Source organism: Neopsephotus bourkii, unplaced genomic scaffold, assembly GCF_033783945.1.
Source record: "Neopsephotus bourkii isolate Nb327-2 ecotype Australia unplaced genomic scaffold, CSIRO-AGI_Nbou_v1 NB_1749, whole genome shotgun sequence".
Taxonomy (NCBI): domain Eukaryota; kingdom Metazoa; phylum Chordata; class Aves; order Psittaciformes; family Psittacidae; genus Neopsephotus; species Neopsephotus bourkii.
The window spans coordinates 6,856,925-6,876,449 of NW_026902223.1; the positions used below are offsets into that span (position 1 = coordinate 6,856,925).

Here is a 19,525-nt window from a genome sequence, read left to right on the forward strand (position 1 = left end):
ATAGAAGACCTTTGAAAAAGTCAGGTTTCTGTGAAAGAGCAGAAATAAAGATAGCTGATGACTCAGATGTTTTCCTAGTCTTTTCCAGTCTTCGTGACCTACTGTAAATCTGTATGTACTGCAATACAATAGTATTCTATTCATCCTGTGCTGACCAACTGACAGGGTGAATATTACTGATCTACCTACCACAGTGATACACAAAGCTTATCCTAAAAACTGGATGTTAGCTTTTAGATTTTCCTTAAAACTCTCCACTATCAATAAATCCTGTCACAAAGTGTTCTCCCTGGTCAGTAAATACTTCAGTTCCTATGCAAAAGCTAATGGTTCATTTCAAATAAATCTGCATCCTTAAAATCATGAGGTTAGAAATGTATCTTCATGGCTGTTGTTTTCAGCCAGCTGTTTGCTCATCATCTGTTTATCACTGACCCAACTGTGCAGAGCCAGATGTTAATTCAGACCAACTGTGGCAAAGGGTGTGCGTGGCACTCGGTGGGCAGAATGAATTCCACCCCCTTGTTTCTCAAGCTAGAACTAGGATGCTGCACTTGAAAGCAAAAGGATATATTCAGAATTGACAAAAGGTCCCGTTACATGCAATGTGATGTTCTGACTGCCCTGGGAAATGGAACAAAACAAAGGGCTAGATATCCACAAGCTGCTCTGCTGGCACTTAGCAGTAGTTTTTGGTTCATCTTAACACTGGCTAGATCCAAACCAGAAGGCTGGAGATGTTCTATATGCTGTAGCCACCTCTTTAGGAAAGACCAGGACCTTCACTGGCTATGGAGGGGTACAGTTCTATAGTACAGAACTATCCTTTCTTCCTATGTCCTGAACCAGGAGTAAACCCACTTTTAATTCACAGGAATAAGATGATCTGTAAGCCAACTGTTCAAGCAGCAACAATAACGCTTTGCCTGAACGGGAGACTAGGAAGTTCCAGGTAGGCTTTGCACAAACATCCACCTTATTTGCCAGGATAATTCTGGCTGCAGGATGTAAAGGTTACACTTCCACAGACATGAGAACATCAGTCAGCTTCTTTCCATCCCTATTTATTTACTCTAAGCTGCAATCCCACTTCAGACTGTGGTTGCAATAGTCTAAACATGTGCTCTATGAAGACGCTTCTCTTACCTGTGGCACCTGCTCAATGTCCCGGAGAAATATTTGCTGGTTCCTGGAGACAGATGTGGATCTGTGATAATCTACCAGCTCGTTCAAAGAATTGAACTTCACCACCCAGAGGAAATACTTGCCAGCCCCATCTCTAAGCACCTTGAAGTGCTGCACATCATTTCCAAACCTGAACAACACATAAAAACCACCTTATTAGTCACCAATCTGGGATGTCACAGAGTTTAGAACAAAAAGGTCCTTCCAGGACACAGTGAAACTGTCAGTGATGCTGATAAGACAGATACCGATTGGTATCTGTAAAAAAGATGTCTGAAAACCACTTGTCAGTTGTATTGTAAAGAAATCAGGGGTCAGATTGACTCCAAATACTGAATTTATCTGGAAAACAATCTTGCAAGCTTCACGTGTGCTTTCCTTGTAATAGGACTTCAGATTAAAGCCAGCTTTTCAAACTACTCTGAATTTGCAGAACCTTGAGGTCTTTTTTAAAGGGTTTCTGGTGTCACAAAACACTCTTTATCTTTGCTGACATGCAGTATTTCAGCTTCTTATTTAACCCTGCATTGCCACAAAGCTGGCATCCAGGACATGTACTTCTTGATGTACTTATGAGGTCACCTGAGCTGCTGAAGACAGTGCACAGAGAACTTTGCAGTACAAACACAAAGTCACATTAAAGTAGCTGCACCATGGTGCCTTCCACTTCACAATCTCAAATACCACATTCTGACGTCAAACAGTACAAATGTCTCAGTTTAGCTCTTCACACACAGCAATTTCACAACTGACTCGAGCCAGTTTAGGCTTGAGCTATTCTTGCTGTGGTCCTCGGCTTGTCTCCATTTATCCACATGCAGCACCACTGTGTGTGTGTGATAATGCAATACATAAGCTCCAGTCCCATTATAGGTAAGTTCCTGTGAAGACACTGTCACAGGGAGAGTAGGACTGTCTCCTTTGGCAGCTGGTTTGGGCTTATGGAAAAAACTGCCCTGCAAAACAAAAGGATCCCACAAAATAAACAACCCCAACCCCCCTCATGTTTGAAGGGTGATGCTGCACATGTAATGCAACAACTTCAGTTCGACGTTAACTATTCTTTCTGACAAGAGAAGCCATCCAGTTGAAGCTGCTTTCCCAACAATTTCATTCTGAATACAGAGGAACTCTGAAGAGATCCATTGGGATTTTCCAGACGAATGGCACATCAGAACTTTTACTTCAGCCTAAACCACTGCAAACAGACAACAACTGTTCCCCACTTGGCTGCTCCTGTACGCTGGCTGACACAGTAGACGTTAGCTTGGCTATAAAGCTAGCAGAAACCATCACGTAAGTACTGCCTCTGCTCTCCCTTCCTCAACCTGAGAGCTTCCCACCATTTAAATCCTGCAGATCACTGTATAGGAAAAAGCCTTTTCCAAATCAAACAAATGGGGAGGAACAACATTAACTGAGAATTTGCCACCAGATGGCAACACTAAGCTAAAGGCAGCAAAGCCATGCTAGCCTGACTTCATGTTTCTTAAAGGAATGAACTTTCTGGAGTGAAGCTGCCATTTATATCTAGGATTCCAGCTCAGATGATTGTATTCAAGACAAATATAAACTGGAGGACAAAAATTGACTGAAAGATAACCAGAAAAAGAAGTAATCCTATTGAAACAGATCACTGACAGCCACAGACACCATCAGATTAGGAATTGTGCATAAATAACCAAACTTTGTTAGGATGTTAAAGAAAATTCTATTGTTTGGATTCTAAAGCAAAGGGGAAGGCTACAGGAAAAAAATATAAAGGCAAAAATCAAGTGCTGAGGACAGAACCCTCCCACCCCCAACCCATGTTGGATTAAGTCATGTACCTTTTTAATACCTCCATTTTACAGTGACAGGTAGCATAGTATTATATGGGCCACAGCTAACCAGCAGGAACTCCTTCTTGAGTAACCTTCTAGCGAGGTTACTCAAGGATGAGAGCTGCTCCTCACTTCACTGTTATTAGAGTGAGTTTCTCTATCAATGGGGAATGCACTTGTGAAAGATCGGAGAGGCCTCCGTGTTCCAGTGCCAGACAACACAAATACCCCCAAAGGATGTCCCAGGCAGACATGAAAACATATTGGAAGTGTACTATACAGAGAAAAGATATAGTAATAACTTGTACTGTGTAAGAAGACTGAAGGAGGATGGGAGAAAACATGTATACACTGGGCACTTTGTGGCTGTAAGGAGGAGGAATGGGGCTCAAAACCAGACCAACAGATAGTGCTTGGAACTGTATGAGCCAGACAGGAACATGCCACCAGGTCACCCCTGTACTCATTACAAACCAGAGCACATACATTTGTTCTCTTAGAGAGGGACTAAATAAGCATCCCTGAAAGAACAGCAATGCTATAGGGCATCTGGAAGCTTATTCCTCCTCCTCAGGGTTGCCCTCACCTGACTTTTCCTCACACGTCCATATGAGCAGTAGGTGGCCTGATTACCACACACAGTTGCTTCTGGGCATTACTTACTTGACTGAGAGGGAGAAGTCCCCAGGAGCACTCTCACTCTCCCTGATGAGGAAGGCACCATCATGTCTCTGTTTGCCCAGCATCTCTTCAGCCTTCGCTCGGGGAATCTTCCCAAAAAACCACCTGTGTATGAGGAAAACAACAGCGAAAGAGGAGAATTGTGATTCCTTCATGACAGACGTAGACATTCACAGAAAGATAAAGTGATTCCTAACAGAAATAACTACACTGCACCTCACTGCCATGCCAATACAGGCCACGGAACCACGGAGCTTTTCATAATGCTTCCTCCTGGCAACGAAGCAACCACAACCTGATAAGCAGGTGCTTGCAGCAGCCCTATTCTACCCAACGCACTGAAGCAGAGATGTGGCAAGAGTGAAATCCTCAAATTATAGGATTTATTTGCAGAGGTGGAAAAAATCCTGCTCAAAATTTAATGTATTATTCACATCAGTTTGCACCCTATAGCACCTGCATCTAAAACATCACAAGAAACTCATGTAAGCAGCTGCTTCAGAGTCTCACAAAGCAGGACTTCACTAAGATAAGAACCTTGGGAACTGGCTACAACCCTGGATAAAGGTCAAATGTCTACTGTGGTCTGCAATGGTTATCTTAGTAATCAGGCCTCAGAACCTAAAGTGAAACAGATTAAATGCCTTGCTCAAACAAGAAAATCAGGTCCCTTCCTCTGTCACTAAGGAATAAAGTCCCATGTCTCTACCTGCAAAGTTTTAATTGTCTGAAGTGTATGATGCCATCAACTCAGAGACAACAAAGAAATCCTTCACTGATGGCTGGTCACTACTGAACTTCCCTATGATAGAGCAGCATTTATGTCACTATTTGCACCCAAAGATAATAGCAGGAATTACAGTCTCCTCTATTACTTATGCTTTTTCCTAAGGAGAAGCTACCCATGCCTTAGCCATGGTTTTCAATATAGAAAATTAAAGTTATTAAGGATTAAGCACAGAAATGTCATACTTTTAGCAGGTAGAAATCTTTACCAAAACTGTAGCATTTGCAAGGTGCAAGGGAAACACAGGGAGTTCACTCGCAGGTTTGTCTTCAGGAACATCACAGCTGTACAAAGAAGATCCTGTCTATGGATTGACCTATCCTGCACAAGTGGAAAGGGTGTTCTGTATCCATACCAATTTCTAATCTCTTTTAGATCAGGTGGTAAGTCACCACTACTTCAGGCAGAATGAGTCCTTTCATTCAGCAGGTTCCTGCAGCCCAGAATCCAACCTTTCTGTCCCATCCCACAGCACTGGTGTCAAAGATGTGTATCACACTTCAGAATGCTAAGGCAGGTGCCAGGAGTGGAGTTATGTGCAGATCAAGTGAGAAAAGTGCCCTCCATGTCCCTTGGCTCCACTGCAGAGGAGTGCTGAGCTGGGCATGCAGTTGAGTTCTAGGGAAGAGGCTGATAACACTTGTTTCAGCAGCCTGTCGCCTTGCTTTTTCCTAGAGCCAGGACAATCCAGCAGCTTCCACACAAGCAGTCACATCAAGGAGCTGCACCATGGAAGCCACATCTCATATTCTTGGCCGCTGTGCAGAAGTCTGACCACACGTGCTGACCACCTCTATGACACCAAGGGTGAACCTACCTCAGAGGCAACCAGATAGGCAGCACAGACCAACAGCCCCTGGTCACAGGATTCTTACCCACATTCACATTTGCACTTCCAGACTCCTCCAAGATGAAAGGAAACAAGGGCTGAGTGGTAGGTCACATGGTGTGGGAAAACCTTCACAACCAAAAAGTACAGCTTGAAGTTGTGAGGAACAGATCACACACAATCACAGCCTATAACCATGCAGATGGCTGACCTCAGAGGAGAGCATTTAGTAACAAGAGCTCCACACACAAAGTTTACTTTCTACAGTGAAGGGTTTTGGTGCAGGAAAAAGAAGTCGCAGAATCCCCCATGAAACAGTCACTTAAGAGAGGCTGAAGCTTTCATCAAGTCACAAAGTCACCAGATCTTCCTCTCTAAGAGGTTTTTCTATGATCACCTAAATGTGTTTTACTTGCTTGCAAATCCTGTGTGCATTTTATCCCCTGAAATGAAAAGCAAAATCTTTCTCCAACAACCATCCTATTTCCAGTGATACTTTATGCCATTTCATCCTTTCCTTGATGCGTTAGCATCTGTGCCACTTCTTGGTACCCGAGGTGGTGGCGGAGGCAGCAGAAGGAGCACGTACCTGTCCTCTCCCTGCACTCAGCCGCCTTCAGAAACCCACCTAAAGAAACCAGTATATGAAACCCTGTCAGAATTCAGAGGTAGTATTTTGTTTCCTGGGCTTTTGGCACAATGCTCAGGAAGATAAGGAAGTCTTTGACTTTGCCTCTGCCAAACGTTACATAAAGCAAGTTTTATATCATGACTTCAGTATCTTGCCATAGTTCTTGTTTACAAAGTGGTTTAATTCTATTTAGTTGCCAATTAAGTCTCAATTACTCACATGTGACTTGCAAATGAAAGCCTTATCTTAAAAAAAAAAAACACCAAAACCTGAAACTCCTCATCCCTCTCCATAAAATAGAAGGAAAGCCTGAAAGAGCTCAAGAGCACATCTATAATCCTTCCCGAAGCTGCTGTTTTCCCATAAGCTTTACTGAATCACTACAAAGTACAAGTGTACAATTTGATTAAAGGAATTAAAGCATGTCAAAAATCAGAGAGAATTAGGGCAAAGAAACCAACCACAACATTCCCACAGCTTCCCTATGCTTGGTAACACTTGTCTCCGACTGGCTTTGTAATGTAGGTGAAACTCAGCTAGTCAGCACTGCAAAACTCAATCCAAATCCAAATCCTGGCATTACTGCTGATGCTGCACAGTGTGGGGGAGATGCACTGATGATGGCACAACACAAAGTTCACATCACTTTCAGACTTGCTTCAATCCACAGTTTGGCAATTCCTTTGGCTTTACTTAACACAACTAGCTAGCTTGGCTGAGTTCCACCTATGTTACAATACTGCAAAGTGAGACTTCAGCAGTATCTTCAAGAAAAGCTGATTAGGAACACAAACACTTGACTTACACACACCATAACCAGCAAATTCTTCCCATGCCCCTTCAGAGACAGCAAGGTGCCCCTGAACTCAACTTGTGCCTTCACAGGAAGCCTCCCTGCCTAGCTTCCTACAGCTCTTCTCTCAGTGTCATACCCATGTCTATTTAAATCTTTGTTAACTAATGTGGCAATTCAGATTAACCCCTCAGAAGGTGAATGAGAGGTGCCCCATTTTCCTTTCAGCTTCATTTGCTACTGGTTACAAAGCAAACTAAGATTTGCAAAACACAGGCAAGAAGAAACACGGGTCTGGGGCTGGAGTCTCAGATCCTAGGACAGGATTTAAAGCCATTTGCAGTTGCTGTCTTTCCAAATGCTCTTGAAAAGCCTTTCTGCCACCTTCCCACAACACGATTTGATACCAGGCTGAGAAAAGGAGCATTCCCTTTCTCAGCTGCCTGCAGTGTGCTTTTTGTATGACCTGTACAATGAGAGTGCTCTGCATTACAACTGAGCAAACATTATGCTGTAAAAACTTCTGTGTAATTTCCCAGGGCTGTTAAGACACTGGTTCAGACTCCCAGCACAGCTGACACATGGCGCTAACTCCATCCAGCTGCCACCAGCAGTTTAAACAGCTTCAGAAAAGGTCAAAGTAACCATACTTAAAAAACACTGATTCATCCAGTTGCAGGTTTGCTCATTCCCTTGTGGTATCAAAAACCTGACAGCATATCCCTAGAAACCATGGATGATCACAGAACAAACTCATCACCACAGAAGACATCACCAGATTAGAACTCAAAATGCCTGCAAAAGTGTTGCAAACTGATGTATGATGATTGAAATAAATGAGGAAGAGAAACTACAATGTACATTTGTGATCCCCTGATCATGCAAGATCAGACCAGAGGGTGGCCTGTTTGGTGAGGAAGGTTCTGGAGCAAATGACTGTTAGGTCTTGTCTGACCTAAATAATTCTGTGATTCCATACTCAGGATGTGACAAACATACTAAGAGTGCTCCAAATAACCTTAAACATGTTTCTGGGCAGCTGTGAATGCCAGTTTTTACTCTTATCTGCTATGCTAAGTAAAACAGAGAATCATCACAGGAACACAGTCACTCTTCTTTCCTGTGACAGCTCACTACTGAAGAGTTCTCTGCTGGTTTATGCCTGCTGCCCCCAAGACCTGTCTGACCCTACAATAAAACACAGGAGCAACGACCAGAAAAGCTTCCAAAAAAGCCCTCCTAAACAGCTAGCTGTGAATGAGTTACAGTAGACAGTATATCCAGAGATACAACTCAACAGCATCCTTTATCTAACTACACATTTTGGTAGATCTGGTAAGGTACAGTCTGCAAAGTATTCAGCAGAAAATCCTTCTGTTTGAGAGGATGCACAAAAGCAAGATCAGGGGAGCCTGTCACCAAAGCTCTACTTACGGATGTGGTTTCATTTCTATGTAGTTCTTGGGAATGAAGCCATCTTTTCCATTGAGTTCTGCCTTGTACCAGTTCTGATCGCATTCTTCATTCAAAACCTGAAGGAAGAAAACAAAAAATAAACTTATGAACCTTCAAAATACAGCAGAAGCGGCGAAGGTACTCGCTTATTCTTCCCCTTCTTGTTTCTAAGACAGCTCTTGTGAGATGAACCTGCAAGAAATGGTGCCAGTCATCCTGGTCTGCATCTCGTGAGTGTTCAGAACTGTAATTTAAAATAGCCAAAGGAATTTAGTGCCAACCCCCCATGCTTCAGTGAGAAAGTCACTCAAGTCCACAGGTACTTTTAACACCATCTGTGGCACACATCTACCAAGCGGGCTGCCATCATCACAAGATTCTGTTCCAAATCTGCAAGCCAAGAAATTCCTTTTCTTTATCCCTTCTAATAATCACTTTTCCCTGGATTCAGCTGACAAAGCTGATGCCTTCAGCATAAACATGATTCCATCCAGCTTTTCTACATTTGCACTGGTTGCACGTTGGGTATGTTAAAGGTTCAAGGCAACACCTCTATTATAGAGGATTCTACAAACCACCCCCTCCTGACAACATCAGCACAAGTATGGATACAACTGGGAGCTTCAGCTGGTTTTGTCAATACAAGTTAAACCCAGGTTAAAACAGACAGCAAAGACAGTGACCTGCCTGGTGAGCATGTTTTACGTTACTAAGACAAGTTAAACACACAAACAGCAAAGGTACATGGGCAAAGTTTCTTTCTTAAGGGATACTTTCCTTACTCTAACTTTATTCTACAACGAACAAAAGATGAGGAGTCACAAGAGAGGAGTCACATGAATAGGTGCTTGACAAAGCACAGATTGATACTTCAAAGCATACTTGCTCTTAAAACTTCAGTGCTTTATTTTTCATGGCATTTGTGGTACAGGGGAATAGGCAGGGCTGGTGTGCTGCCTGAAAGCAGTCTCTTTAATGGTGATATGTGCTGGAAATAAAGCCATGCTATAGGACGAAACTACCTCTCCTCGGACTGATTTTATTTGGTCCTGGAAGCAAACACTGTACAAAACCTGCCCCCCAGTTTAAAATGAAGCACCACAACACCACTTTTCCAGAGCACTTGTCAGCTTCCTTAGGCTCTATTTTAGCTTTGTGACAATGGCAAACAAAAAAGCTGGATCTGAGTTTTGGTTTATTTATTTACTTAAAGCTTCAGGTCACAGAAGTACCACATGAGCAGCACTGCCTGGATGCTGGAAGATGAGGAAATGCAAAGAGAAAGACACCACAAATGCAGATCCTGAGATCAGTACTACATATACACATAGTTACCATGAAGACATCCACCAAATAAACCCCCAAACCACTCTTCTCTATCTCACTGTTGCTTTTGGAAGGGTGATGAGAGGAAATAAAAGAAGATAAAAGCAGAGAGGAATTTGCAAGTGCAGGCTTTAAAATTCTTACAGCTGATGGGAGTGCTCTGGAAAATTCAACTCTAAAGATCAATGCCTGCTGCCCTTCAAACACACGTGACAGATCAGCACCCTCATCTGCCTGACTGCTCACTGCTACATAGGAAAGAGAAAAACCTCAGCACCTACAGAGATGAAACCTGGCAAAGCAAAGAGAACACAGAACCTGGACCTGCTCAGTGAACTACAGCAGGCAATGTTACCTGGCTGTTTTTAACTCCCAACTGATGATGTGCATCCTCCACGTGCCAGCATTTCCACTGCAGAACGGGCAAAGGAGCACGGCCACATCTACTGAACTTCAGGTGAGCGAAGTTATGCACCTTTACAGCCCATATCGTAGTATTTTCAGCTGAGGAGACTTTAACACTGAGAAGATCCTAACTACTTTTATATCAATAAAAATACTCAAGCTATCCTCTGTGCAATTACTACTTTGGGCTTCCATGTATTTATTTACAAGCAGTTTTAGCATGCATTACAGTTCAGTCATGTAGAAAGGCTAACCTGACCACAGGTTCAAGTGTGGCTCTGTTACAGGCTTGGAGGTAAAAGCTAATGCAGATCCACAGATATAAGCAAGAAAGCAGTGCACGTCTCTTACAACCACCATAGTGACTGCGAGGCAGCATTCTGTGCAGAAACATACTCAACTCCAGAATACAAAGTACAGGTAGATGATACCAACAGGCAGCTGTGGAATACTGGGCAGGGAAGATGAAGATTAAAATGAGGAAGAAGTCTGTTACATACCTCAGCTGCCATCACGAGAGTCATTTACAACACAACAGAACACAAACATGACGCACTGTGATGTGATTTCTAACAAGCCAGGTTTTATGCTATCATGTGTGTTCCTTTACCAAAGACAGCACAGATTAAACCTCTGATAACACTGTGTCCTCCAAACTTGTTTCATTACCATCAGAGAGCAGTTAAGGGATATGGCAGTCTGTTCTTTCTCCAAGAGGAGGATAAAAAGGGCAAACTAGCTTCATGTGAAGGACACCACTATGGATCTGTGTGTTTAATACTGCTGCGTTTGGCAATGGCTATTAAAAAGTGCCAGAAATTCTAATGCCCGAATGTAAATTATTTTAATGAGTTTTATCTTGCTCTGAAGATATGCTAATAGGCGTGGAGGAGCCAAATCACACAGGGCTTGGGGTACTCATCAATTCATGGCCTGAAGCCAAATGCCAGGGAGGGAGCACTGCTGAAGCAGGCATTAAGCTTTGTGACCCTCAGAAATAGCTCGTTAAAAGGTAGAGTAAGGAGAACTGCCTACACAGATGCATGTACAACCTGGTCGGGGGACTTCTGCTGTAATAATGAATCCTCCACAGCTCCCTCCCCGTTCAGTTGCTTTGTTTGCTCCAAGGGCTTTTTTCCTGCTTCACACCCAGGCTGATGGATCTTCAGCTCCTGTTGTCCTTTCTAAGGTCAGTTTAACTAGTTATCACAGCTCCATTCACACCCCAGCACACAGCCAAACTCTCCATGCCCTATATTATATACCAGAGAGCTTAGACACATACAGTTACCCTGTGAACACCCCTGATTCTTTCCTCTTTCCAGGTCTTGCAGTGTGCACTCCTCCAGAGGCAACACAAGGTGCCGTTTGCTGTACAAAGCTCCATGTTCATGCGTTGTTTCAAGAGGGCTCATCTCCACAACAGAGATACCTGCAAAACCGTTGTTTCCTGACAGAGCCACGGCTGGGGCTGTTCCCAGTGCTCAGCCAAGCAAAAATGAAGCTTTTTAAGGTACTGAAGTACCTTAAATTCAGGGCAACTTTGCAGTCATGTGCACAAGGCTGGAATTCGGGTGCTGCTATTATGAAGTTATGCAGCCGTATGACAGCTGCAGGATAGTTATGTAAAATTATAGCCTTCAAGAAAACAACTTATGCCACTGACAGCCAGTAATGAAATATAGCTAAAAAATAAGTCAGGAACACATGAACTCTCTGTACTGATGTATCAAGCTTAAGACATCTGCATATGACATTGCTCTTTTAAACTGTAAACCCACTGAAAGAACTGACTTTAAACGATTATGCTGCAAAGCTTTTAAAGGAAAGCATCCAGTAAATCCCTCTATCCTGTAGCTCCAACTGGCCTCCAGTGACTTCCAGACAGCAAAACATATCACCTGGATCCTTAAAACACAGTGCTAAGCCTCTAAGGAAAATAAAGGTTCTTACCTGAGCTATGGTTAAGATTTTCCCAGACTTATATTCCCAAGTTATAACTTAGTCCAAGTACTGCATGTATCACTGGGTTTTGCTTTGAAAAATTCCCCATGTACAAACAGATACCAAGAAACAAAGCAATAAAATGAAGCTTAAAGATTCCGTGCTCCAAAGGGGGGCAGCCTCCAGAGGCTGCACAGAAGTCTAAAGGCACAAACACTTATTTCTCTCGACTGCTAAAAGCTGCTGCTGTTTGTATAGGTCACAACGTAAAGCATTCCTTTGCAGCCAGCCCCCCTGTCTGCTCTAGATCTAAGCAGATCTATGCCAGAGCGTCTCTTCCTTTCACACTGGGGCATCTGTGCCTAAGAGGAGGAAGAAGGAAGGATATTTTTAGCTACTCCATTTGAACACATAGTGCCATGTGATGTCCTCAGCCTGCAGCCAGCCCTGTTTTACTGTAACAGCGGCTCAACTGCTGCCCATCAGTTTCCTACTTTGATAATAGATCTCTTATCAACAGAAGCCCATCTGTTCCCATGGAAATGAGGCACTGCTCAGGAGGCACAGTCCCCAAGAGCAAGCATCCCCAGCCATTCCTAATCCCACGTATGTGTACACACAGCCTTTCCATCCTTGTGAACTGCTGCACATCAGTCTTGATCCCCTCAAAACCAACCAACTTTCAGGAACATGCAAGCACTAAACCGGAATGTAATGAGCAGATCTGGCATCTCACCTCTCAAGCTGACTTCCATATGCAAACATGAACCAAACAGAAGGCCTCAAATATACTTATGTGCTTGCAAATTTAACCAAATTCATTGGAATGCTCCAGTTCTGGAGTGACAAAACCCAAAAAACTTGTTCAGGAAAGGCTCTGAACTTCCTTATTTTCCTGATCTGTAAAGTTTGGGGATTCTTACTTTCTGTGTCTTAGTGCAGCAGCACAACTGCTCAAGCACAATCTGTTTCTGCTCCTCCACAAAGCTGAACTGACACTGCCACAAAGAAAATGATGCAGTACATGAAACACGCTCTCAAAAGCCTCAGGAATGCTAGGGAAGAGCTTGTGACACTCAATGTCACAGGGAGTTAAAGTGAATTAAAGTGTTAAAGTGAACAAACGATTCAAAGGCAGCAATTCTGCAACTGAAGTTTGAAGCCTGGACACGTGTCCCAGGATGGGGTGGTGGTTGGGAGGATGGTTTCACCCTCCACAGAGGTGCTTTAACACAGGTTTTCATTTCAGAGGAAAATGGCTCCTTTTCTGCTCCAAGAAGAGAGCTAGTAACCCTCTAACAAACCAGTAAGCACCCGCTGCTTCAGGGGAAGCTACACCTGGATCCAGCAGAGCAAGTTCACTGGAATGGGTTGCCCAAGGAAGTTGTGAATGCTCCATCCCTGGCGGTGTTCAAGGCCAGGCTGGACAGAGGACAGAGCCTTGGGTGACATGGTTTAGTGTGAGGTGTCCCTGCCCATGGCAGGGCATTGGAACTGGATGATCTTAAGGTCCTTTCCAACCCAAACCATTCTATAATTCTATGATAAGTTCAACACAGTCCATTATAGAGCACTTTTCTTTCCATAAACTTACTGAAATGGCTCCACAGGACATTCAAATCCATCTCTGGGGTTTTGCAGAAGACAACCCAAAATGTGACCCGGTAACCTGCAGCTCCCACCCTCAGGTTACATGATTTCCCTGAACAAGTGAATCTCCTCACTGTGGCTGCCAAATGTCATCGACAAGGTGGCAGAAACGGCATCTTGGGGAAAGCCATGGTGATATGCATGTCAAATGGCACTGTAATTCAACTGTGAGCCAATTGAGGTGAGAGGCTCAAGAACTCAGAACTGCTGACAGGTTTTAGACTGTTCCTTAAATTCAATTTATCATAATTACACATAGGAAATGCAAAAGGTCAATTTTTCAGATCAAAACCTAAAGCACCATGTTCGGACATGCTTGAAAACTGTAACGCTCTCTAGGTGGATATAAAAAGCTGTGGAAACACTTAACCACTGAGTGTTACTGGAAACAGGAGGAGAAAGATTGCTTCTTAAACTGCACTCAGTATCAAACACTATAAAATAACACCAAAATAATGCACGTAGATTGGAATATAATGCAATGATGTGTACAGGTTTTCATTCTCACCCTCTCCCCAGTTCTCATTATCACTATTGAAACACTTTTCCCATCCTTTTTAAAAGCACAAAACACAAACTCCAAAATAATCCTTGCAGAAAGGCTTCCCACCACAGCAAACACAACATACAAGGGCCTTTCCCCCCTGCTCTCAAGCAGTGCTATGGCCAGAGCCTTATCTGAAGTGCTTCAACACACTGCACACAATGACGGTTCACATTGACAGCGCTCACCATAGCAGGCCAATCTGAAAGCAGGAACAAAGGAGAGCAAATGCTGGTATCTGGGTTAAACACTGCTGTCTTTAAATGTATTTCCCTCTTAAAGAGACCAAGAGCTCCAATTCATCCTCAAAGAGCCTGGAAACTAATCCAAAGTAAAACACATGACCAAGGTGAGAGACAACAAACCAGAAATGACAATGAAAGCCACAGGACACAGCCACTGTATGAACGAAGCTTCTCTTTCCAAACTAGAGATAATACTGTTGTCCCTCCCCAGTCTATCACACAAATCAATGGAGGTTCGACCCATGTAAATGTTCTTGGGTAAATCCAGTATTCCCCTAACCTTCAGCAATGGTTGACGGGAAGAAGTAGCTGGGTAGGATTATAGGAAATGATGTTAGCTCTAACTACATGAGATAAAGGCAAGTTGCAATGACAATACCATGCCGTATTTCACTATGCCAAACTGCAGATAGGAAGAGATACAGGGGTCAAGAAACCCACAGTAGCACTGGCTGGCAAGTACAGTAAAGTGTGTTGTAACAAAGCAAAGTGCAAGGAGAGGAATGAGGCTGGGAACCAGCACTCAAGCTTTCATTTCAAAACCACCTTTTTGTGTTTATTTTTGTATGTAACACAAGAATACTTGAGACGACTTTAAGTTAGCTGAGGTACAATGAAGTCTAGCTACAAGGACAGAGCTCAGCACAGACTAACTTACCCTGCCTCTCAGGCCTTGCAAGTCTTGTACTACTACTACTTCCCCTCTGGCAAAAGCCTTGAATTATGAAGACTTATTTATTTAAGATAATAGGAGAAAGAAGTAAAAGGAGAACAATCTTGACAACAATTCTCTTTCCCTATCATAGAATGGTTTGGGTTGAATGGACCTTAAAGCTCACCCAGTTCCAACTCCTGCCAGGGGTAGGGACACCTTCCACCGGAGCAGCTTGCTCCAAGCCCCTGTGTCCAACCTGGCCTTAAACACTGCCAGGGATGGGGCAGCCACAGCTTCTCTGGGCAACTTGGGAGGAAAACCTCAGCATTTTAAGTATATTACAGTGACCTCCAAAATATTAATGGAGACCTTGGAAGGAGTCACTAAAGCTCGAGGAACTTTGCCACAGGTCTCATCTTCACTGAAGTTCTGTGCAGAAAGCTCCCACTAGCATAAACACATAGAAGTAAAATGATAATGAACTCACTCCCTCTGCTTATGTTGCTTGTGAAAGATAGTGAGATGTCAGCCTCAGTGATTACAGAATTCTCTCCAAATTAGTCCTGCCACTATTACCACTTACATAAAGGTTATAGTAAAGATACCACAAAATGTGTGTTTTCAAGGAGGAGGTTGATGTAAAAACTCCATTATAAAAAGAACAGGAGCCTGCAGTAAAAATCGGTATTGATGCTTTTACGAGCCAAACAGAAATAGCTTTACAGAGCTAGAAGTAGCTCCAGCTCGTGTTCTAATTAGGTTTCCCTCATCTACAAGACCCCCAAGTGTTTCAGCCCCAGCAGGGACTCTCAGAAGAGAGATTAGTTTTATGTTCAGCAACTTTTATGGTGCTGAAGTGAACACTAATTCTGATGAACTTCATAACGTAAGGGTGAGTGCTCAACATTTGGATGTTGCAGCGAGTTCACTGTCTCGTGTCAGTGCTTGATCAAAATGGAGTGCAAGAAAACACGGCTGTTATCGCCGCTTAAACTCCACAGCTTGGTTTGCACATGCAGAGAGCAGAATGCTATGGGATCCACATGAAGAGTTTCTTAAAAAGAGGAAGGGGAATGTTGTTTTTCCTTAACAGACCCAGGGTGAGTTTACAGTGACTCAAAACTAGGACCGGCCTTTTATAACTAGCTGTAGTGCTCAGGATGTTATCACGGAAACAGAAGACAAAACATCCTTCCTTAATCTCAAACCAAATCCATGTCGCGTTTGGAAGCACTGAAGGGCATTTGGTCAGTTTTCTGTTGTGTGGATTAATTCACTCAGGTACTACTTGGGATGGTCATTTGCTTGTGTCTTTCCCCACGGGGTTTTTAGAAAGTCAACAGATTAGCACTGTTTCATTCAGGTTTAAGCAGGGTCCCAAAAAGAAGAGCAAGCAGTGAAGCACACAAAGAACAGTTCAAGCTCTAAGCCTACAGAGCTCTACACCATCTACCTCCATCTTTTTCACTGAGTAAAGAGAACAGCCTTGAATTCACAGTAAAAACCTGTTCTATTTGGAAAAGGTCCAAAATCCAAAACCACACCCCAAAATAACCCAAATGCATATATGCACATCTGTACATAAAGAACAGAGTATATATTGTCTTAAGCATCTCAATAAACGCTCCATTTTGAGAAGAAATTTACCTAGTGGTCAGACTAAGGTCTCCTGGTTTCTATTCCTGCATCTGCTGCTAACACAAATGTTATGAATTCCAGGCCATCTTAAAAGAGGGGTTGTTTCCAGCTATCCCTTCTAGTTCAGCAACATGGATACCAAGCATAAAACACATCTGTTATCGTATGCTCTGGACTATTTCTCAAAAAGTACAACTTTTCAGGCCTTTAATGAAACCATGAGGATTTTGTAAGAGCTCTTGGCACGAGCTCTGAGGGATGCAGGTCAAAAGCCACTCTATCAGAAAATAATAATAATAAAAACCCTCCCATCACACATTCCAGTGAGTGTTTCTGAGCTGCTTGCAAACTTCACACAGAAACAGGGCCAGCACATCAGCCGTGGCCTTGAGGCTGTTTGCAAGCCTATCAACAGCATAGATTTCTCACATGACTTCTCTCATCACGCAGGCTCTGCTGTAAACCATTCCTTGATGGTGTGTATCAAACAGAAAAGCTAAAAAAGGTAACAAAGAATAAGCCATCACGTAACATGTGCTTGCCATTCCAGCTGTGGTTGCCCTTTTAGAGCTTTAGAATACAAATGAAGCTGGTCACCCAGTAAAAGTGAGAAATACCCTGGGGAAATACACATGTGTGACAGTCCATAAATCAAGACTAGATTCACAGCCTGTGAAATCCAGTCTTAATGTGCTTTGCATAGCAATTTTACTTAATACCCCAGAGTTCCTATTTCTACTCCTAATTCTATTTGCATGCATCCTAATACCTTACTAAAATGCACTGCTGGGGAATGTATTCCTCACCATGTCTGAGGAAGCAGATACACCCATCGCACAGAGACAGGGACAATTCCTCTGTGATTATACAACAGAGCTAAGACCAGAAGGCAGAGTTCCTTGCTGGTTGCCCCACACCTTGCCTATAACCACACTACGGTAGTCAACACTACTAGAGGACAAGGAAAGGCTGGCATCTCATTGAAGAACAGGATTCTTCACAGTCCAGCACTCCACTCCTGTACTTTCATTCTTAATTATTGCTTTTCCTAGCACACAATGTTCACCCTCCACTTTTAAGCAGCCAGGAACAGTTATTTGTGGAGTTACATCAAGCAATTGCTCCATGTAAAGGGGTTCTCTATTACAACCATTCTAATGCTTGTACACAACAGGATTGCTATGACGTACATACGTAATAACAGGTTAAAGTCCAAAAGGATGTGTCAAGGAAGCTGCTTAGTAACTGCTATGCAATGCAAACCTCCAGAGAAGGTGACTGCAGCCACTGAAACTGAGTATTGCTCAGTTCACTTGGCATCCTGCAGGAAGACCAAACTCTATCCAGTGCTGGGAAAGCTGGGCAGGAGGAGAGATGATAACTACTGGAACTTAATCATTGATCAGAAACTTAGAGGTGGTTTAAAGTCTTGTAGCTTTAAAGTCTTGTGGACTTTTAGCTACAAGTGCTCCCCAGCCAAGCCCTTACATGCTCTGAGTGGAATTTCTTTGCATGTTGTAGAGGTATTGCAGCCCTGTCTACACATCTCATTGTGAGTTTTGCTTAGGAGTGTGACACCACCTCAGTTGCAGCCGGTTTCCCACTGTAATGTCCAGGGTATTTCCAGAGGAACTGATACCTAGCTAGCTATTCCCCAGCCTGTATTTGGGCAGTTGATTATTTCTGCCTGTGTGTTTTAACAATACATTAATTCTTGTTGAGCATCTTCCTGGTTTTAGAATACATTCCTTCACTGTATCTTCAGCATAAGCCCAACTCAACTAATAATCACCACAAATATTATAGGCATGCCCTATTTCATCACCCAGTTCATTAATGCAGTATTATCATAGCCAAGATTACACTGTGGAAAGAGACTCAGTGCAGCAGTGAACCTCTGCTACCCAAGCTTGGGTGTGATTTTCTACATCCCTCCTACGGTAGATTTCAACTAAATGAGGTCTCCCTGGTAGCTTATAAAACAGGCTGCCAGCATCAGTGGACTACTGGGGTTGATATCCTGGGATGCACTGGGAAATTCAAGTGACCAGCAACATGTGTACAGACATAAGGAAAACTGCAGTGTTGATGTACTTCAAAAACCTGGAAAAAGACAATATACACCTACCTTTCCCTGACAACCACAGACTGTTTGGCAAGGAGCAAGTCAGGCATCAATGTCAACTGCCTGCTATAAAGCAAGCCAGAGGGGTTACCCAAAACCACTACCAAAACCCAACTATATCTCAGTGGGAAACACAATACGAGACACTACCTGCTGCATTTTAAAGAACGCTAAGAAATGATATATCCTCTAAAGGCCTTAAAGAAAAATGTCAAAAGTGTTCAAAACACAGACCTGCCTTTTTTTGCTTGTAAAGAAGCAAATTCAATTGATCTGCAGCTACTCTGTTTCTTTCCAGTCAAAAACCTATTGCAACCATATAAGCAAAAGGTCCAACATCTTTCCAAAGATCAAGAGGCAGATTTCTTCTGACTATAAGCAACATTACTGGGGGGGAATGGGGGAAGCTTTCAGTGCAATTGGCATATATTTATTTACAAGATAGATCATCTTCAAATCCTTTTTTGTCTTTAAATGCCTGCCTTTGTTTAAACTGTTTTATTACAGTATTTATTGTACGTCTATTTTACAGTCCAGACAAGTTAAAAGAACAATAAACCCTTTAACTTTGCTGCATCTGGTTTTCAAATGTCAAGGCCTTAGGATTCTACCAGCATAGGTTCTTGTACCTAATATTGATTGCTTCATATTTTATAGCGTTGTAAATTTTAGAGCATGTGAAACAGCCTTACTCAGCTCTTTGACAGATGGGTATTGGGAATAATATTTGACAACTAATTAGACACAGAACAAAGTTCCCCAGATTAATTACACCTGATAGGCCGTATTAAGCATGTATATTTGGAAAG

At 42.9% G+C, this 19,525-nt stretch overlaps 1 protein-coding gene across 3 annotated transcripts in view; it reads right to left on the minus strand.

Moving 5' to 3' along the window:
- GRB2 (growth factor receptor bound protein 2) overlaps positions 1–19,525 on the minus strand; it is a 59,005-nt gene that overhangs the window by 2,505 nt on the left and 36,975 nt on the right. For all 3 annotated transcript variants that reach the window (XM_061377144.1, XM_061377145.1, XM_061377142.1), the window contains 3 exons: positions 8,164–8,261; positions 3,672–3,794; positions 1,147–1,315 (listed from right to left, as the gene is read on the minus strand). In XM_061377144.1, coding sequence (XP_061233128.1) covers positions 1,147–1,315; positions 3,672–3,794; positions 8,164–8,261 — 390 coding nt within the window. The remainder of the gene's footprint in view (positions 1–1,146; positions 1,316–3,671; positions 3,795–8,163; positions 8,262–19,525) is intronic.